At 36.7% G+C, this 5431-nt stretch overlaps 1 protein-coding gene across 1 annotated transcript in view; it reads right to left on the bottom strand.

The window, feature by feature from the left end:
• ERBB4 (erb-b2 receptor tyrosine kinase 4) overlaps window positions 1–5431 on the bottom strand; it is a 1111475-nt gene that overhangs the window by 238417 nt on the left and 867627 nt on the right. Inside the window, exon 20 of the mRNA XM_042783534.1 lies at window positions 4040–4225. Within this exon, the coding sequence (XP_042639468.1) occupies window positions 4040–4225 (186 nt within the window). The remainder of the gene's footprint in view (window positions 1–4039; window positions 4226–5431) is intronic.

The following is a 5431-nucleotide window of genomic DNA, read 5'->3' as shown; positions in this document are numbered from 1 at the left end:
GGAAACCCAAGGAGGGGTCGCTATGAGTAGGGTCCGACTCGACGGCATGTAACAACAACAACAACAACATAAAATTATGCTCCCAAAGTCAGCAAAAGATGAAACAAGGATTGACTCCTAGATTTTTTTTTTATTATTTTGTTCAGTTGAACTTAAACTGTTTATTAAATATTTACTGAATGGCTACTCTTTATAAGGCTAAATTCTAGGTACTGGGAATAAATTTGAATCAATCTGTAAGGTAATCCAATCTCATCTCAAATATTTTTAAAAACTTTATGTAAACAGTTGCTAAATTTATGTCTCCATTCCCAACACCTCTTTTGAGCACCAAATTCAACAGCCTAATTGACAAAGGAGCTCAGGTTATGCAGTGCCTAAGGCATTTGATGGCTAACCGGAAGGTTGGTGGTTCAAACCCACCAGCTGCTCTGCAGAAGGACTGTACCACCTCCGAAACACTATGCTAGTCACTAGGATCAGAATCAACCTCATGGCAGTGAGCTTGGATTTTTTGGTATTTCATGTCCTATATATTGTTGCAACTTTGCCATGTATGGTACTGAGCTCTTGATTTTTCCCATACAACCATGTTCATCCCTCAGCCGTCACTACCTCAAGAAACAGTATTACCTTACTCCACTCTCTCACCACCCATAGCTCATCTACAACCAAATGCTTTAAATTTTGTGTTAAAATTATTTTTTTATTCCATCTATTTCTCCTTTTTTCCATCATGCCCAAACTCCTAATGGGGATTTTCATTGCCATTCTTGTATCCCTTCAATCAAATCACAACACATAAACCGACATGATCTCTTTAGAACATAAATTGGATCATATCACCTCTATGTTAAAATACTTAAATAATTATCAATTGCATTTATGACCTAACACAAACTTTTTCGTGCTACAGGTCATGATTACCCAGCTTGATCTGCTTAGGACATTTTTGTACTGTTATACTCGCCTAAGTAGGAATACAGTTGTCCAGTTTGGATCATAAATTTCAGGCATATCCTATCTATAGGGCCCTGTGTGATCTTTCTCTTGCCTGAAATCTTCTCCCATGGCCAGTACCTTTTGTCTCAGGACTCAGTGTGGTCTTTCCTTATCCCATGTACTTATTTTTCTTCTTCAAAATATGAACTACAGTGTTTAACCTAAATTGTTTTATTTGTTGAGTGTCTGTTCAACTAAGTAGAATGTACAGAGAGAACGAGGAACATGTTCACATTTCTATTGTTGTTTTTAGGTGTGGTGGAGTTGATTTCAATTCATAGCAACCCCATGAGGCAGAGCAGAACTGTCTCATAAGGTGTTCTTGGCTGTAATCTTTATGGGAGCTGCCTATGAGGTCTTTCTCCTGTAGAGCTGCTGGATGGGTTCAAACTGCCAACCTTTCAGTTAGCAGCCATGCACTTAATCATTGCATCAACAGGGCTCCTTATATACATGCTATTTAGCTTTATAAACCTTAGTCAGCACAGTTCCTGGAACATAAGTCCCCAATAAATATTCTTTGAAGGACTGATGACAAAGTAAGTCCTGCCATAAAATCAAAGAGATATGTATAAACAAATAGTGTGACATTTAAATAATATGAATGTGTTCAAGACATGGATGACCAAATTAGTTTAGAAGAAGTGATTAGTTCTCCTTAAAAAGAGGTTGACTAGTTGTTCTGGTTACATAGTGCCACCCTGACAAGGATATACCACAAATGGGATGCTTGAACAAAAAGGAATTTATTCTCTTAGTTTGGAGGCTTTAAGTTCAAGTTCAATGTGCCAGGCTCAAGGGCCCTTCAACCTTGAGCTTCAGCTCTGTCTCCTCCAGACCCACTGAAGCTAGAGGCTTTTCTTCACTCAGACAGCTACTGGCTGCTGAGGCTGACAAGCCCAAGGTTGAAAAGTAAAAAGGCACAGTTCTGATGTTACCAAACCACTTGGCAGCCCATTAATTCAAGTCCACTGAAAGTCCCAAGGTTAGCAGAGCATCGCAGGCTGCGAAACAATGACACGGCTACATGCAGGATTCAAGCATGTCTAAGCTAGAGACCATTCCCAAAGCTGTTTCTTATATATGGGAAGCAGATCACATAACCAAAGCAGCTAGTCGTCTGCTCCAAAAGATTCCACCATGCAGTTGATTACCAATATCCCCATGGGGAATAACTACATTCAGCTGCCAGACACTCAACCAGGCCTGGCCAAGTTGACACACAGACTTAGCCACCACACTAGTGATGGTTCTGTGAAGGGTGGTAGACTGATAAACACCGATAGATGAATAAGACCATGGATTTTGAATCAAGAGGCTGTGAGAAGACTTCTAAGCAGAGGTAATGCAAAGCAAACGCAAAAAGGTGTAAAACAGTGTGAGAATTCAGGGACCCCTCAAAGAATTTTCTATTATTAGAGTGTATAGTCTTACATAAGTGATATCTTAATGCTATCCACCTTGAAGGACAAAATCTAAATTGTAAAAGACACTGAAAGCAACATAGAGAGAACTAAGAAATTTAAAGTTTAGCTTTGTTTTTATTTATAACCCTACAATGATCTTAGAATTCTGACTGCATATTTAGCTTACCTCATACATTAGAGAAGATCTAATATACATTAGAGAAGATAAATAGATCTGTTTTGAAGACTCTCATTTAACCTTCATTATCAAAAAGAATCCTCTAAGTTGTTTTTATCACTTAATATTAAAAAAATTATAATAAATGGTCTACAAGGCAACTTTATTGAGACTGGGGGCATATATACTGAACTTTTCCCTTAAATTATTTTCTGAGTTTTATCTTTAAGAATTATCTTAAATTTCTACTTTCAATAATTTACTTTTATATATTTTGAGGTCATAAAAAGAAATTGGCCAAAACTAGAAAATTAACATTTTGACGTTTACAGTATACAAAAACAAAGATGGATATATATAATGTGTAGAGTCCAGGTCATATTTAATGTAACTAAGAATTGAAGTAATGAATTCAAATTAATCTTGACCTTATTTCTCTAAAAATAAAAATTTCAAGAAAGCCACTTGTATAGAAAGTCATAAATGGTTCATTTGACCACAGAGAATGTATACCTGAGGTTGCACACTGGTGGACCAGAGGACACCGATGTTTGACTTGTGTTTTGGTCCCCAGAATGCCCAAAAGTTTGAGCCAACATTCAAATATGAGAAAATTCACCCAAAATCCAGAATTCTAGTCCCTTCTGAAAAATCAGAAAATGAGACTAATGTAGTAATGTTACCCCAAAACCACAGTGCCCTGGGAATGAGCAGTTACTCTCCAGTTCACCAGAGAAGTCCCTTCTCCTTACTATATCCCCCTCCATAACATGTACTCCCTATGAGACCTCTTTCCAGATCAAAAAGATCAATCATTAAGGACCAATTGAAAATTATCAAAAAATGTAGGAGAATTTAATCATTTGTAATACTAAGAATTGAAATTACAGTCTTTATTATTAAAATCATCTAAAAACATACCAGTTCAGATGTTCAACCTTTTCTTTCTTTGGTTTTGCTTGTTATTCACTGTATCATACCATAACAAACAAAAGAACAAAACAAACACAGTATAACAATTCTTTTTGCATTTGGCCAATGCAACATTAATGGCATGATATGTTGTTGTTGTTGTTATGTGCTGTTGAGTCAGACCTGACTCATAGTGACCCCTCCTTGGGTTTCCGAGGCAGTATCACTACAGAAGTAGATTGCCCCATCTTCCTTCCGAGGAGTGGCTGATGGATTTGAACCACCAGCCTTCTGGTTAGCAGTCAAGTGCCTTAGGCACTACACTACCAGAGCTCCCAATGGCATGATATAGATATCTAAAAATATCTAAGTGTATCACGTGTTTGATCTGTGGTTTGCATGTGAATACCATCTCATAATATATATTTCAATAGCAAGCATAATTTAGTTTATATAATAGGTAAAAGATTTGACATGCTATTATAGATTAGGAAGTATAAACCCAGAAATGTGATTTGCACTGAAACTGATGAACACCTACCTTAGCTATCTGGACACACCAGTTAAGCAGCAGCTGGGAGCCAATGTTATCCTTGTGTTCATGGACGTAATCCAACAGGCAGCCATGGGGCATAAGCTGTGTAACCAGTTGAATGGTTGGACTCAGACACACACCCAGTAATCGAACTAGGTGTGGATGGTCCATACTTGCCATGATCAGAGCTTCCTGTAAGAAATAAATATAATGCCATCATTTCATCTCAAAGTTCTTTACAATTTTAATTAGTTGCATTATATTAATTGTACTGATTATGAAATTAAAAATGTACTTTCACTCAGTGGATTCAATTAAAAATAAAGACATTATTATAACTATTATATTCCAAAGTAATTTAATTCTATGAAATAAAAAGAAAAGGAAAGATTTACTACACTTGAAGATGTCATAGAATAACTGCTTATAAGATCAATGGCAATATTTGCTCTTTTATAATATGGAAAACGTTAGATTTTATTTATTGCTAAGTAAGTTAAAATTGTATCCCAACATATACCATGGAGTTTTATACTTTGATCGTTCCTTTAAAGTAAACTCTCTAGGTGGGAGAACTGAGAAGCAACTCAATTTACATCACAGGTGTACAACACCAAAATCTCAGGTAATGTTAGCACCACAGGTCTCCATAAATGGGAGGGGTGAAATAGCCTGCTTTGAAAGATTAATAATTTTATTGTATATTTAGGATGGACCTAGACTTTAGATCTCCTTCTTCTCTCCACCCTCAGGAGACGGTAAACAAAAAAGCTTGAGGACTGTGGTTTATACCAAGCACTCTGAAAAAGAAGTATGCTGATGAAAATAAGATTATGTAAATCTATATAAGATGAAAATTAGGACCACCCTCCAATTCCTTCTCCTAAATGGGGCCATAACTACAGAATTCTCAGAGGAAGACTTCTTTTTAAACCTAGAATTTTATACCTAAGAAAATTTTAACCAAGTGAGTGGATATAACAAAAATATATTCAGAATGATTGTTGTCGTTGTGTGCTATTGAGTCGGTTCCAACCCATAGTGACCAGATTTGATAGAGTAGGACTGCTTCCTTAGGATCTCCTGGGCTGCTATCTTTATGGGAAAAGATCTTTAGGTCTTTTCCTGGTGGATTCCCACAGCCAGCCTTTCAGTTAGCAGCCAGACACTTTAACCAGTATGCCACCAGGTCACCTAGGTCTTAAAAAAAATTGCCTTCCATGCTTACTTTCTTTGTTAAATGTGATCATAAAAAAGAAGAAGAAGAAGAAGAAGGATGATACATTTATAAGAGTACATGGAGTCCAGTGTATCCAAGATCATATATAGGGTTGGCAGACAATGGGCCTATAAGTTCATGTGAATGATCAGAATTCCCAGGTGTATAGTAGAGCTGAC

Source organism: Orycteropus afer, unplaced genomic scaffold, assembly GCF_000298275.1.
Source record: "Orycteropus afer afer isolate SDZICR_OR568_19922 unplaced genomic scaffold, OryAfe1.0 scaffold00002, whole genome shotgun sequence".
In the NCBI taxonomy this organism is placed as follows: Eukaryota; Metazoa; Chordata; class Mammalia; order Tubulidentata; family Orycteropodidae; genus Orycteropus; species Orycteropus afer.
The sequence above is the reverse complement of the archived record's forward strand: the minus strand, read 5'-3'. Positions and strand labels throughout refer to the sequence as shown.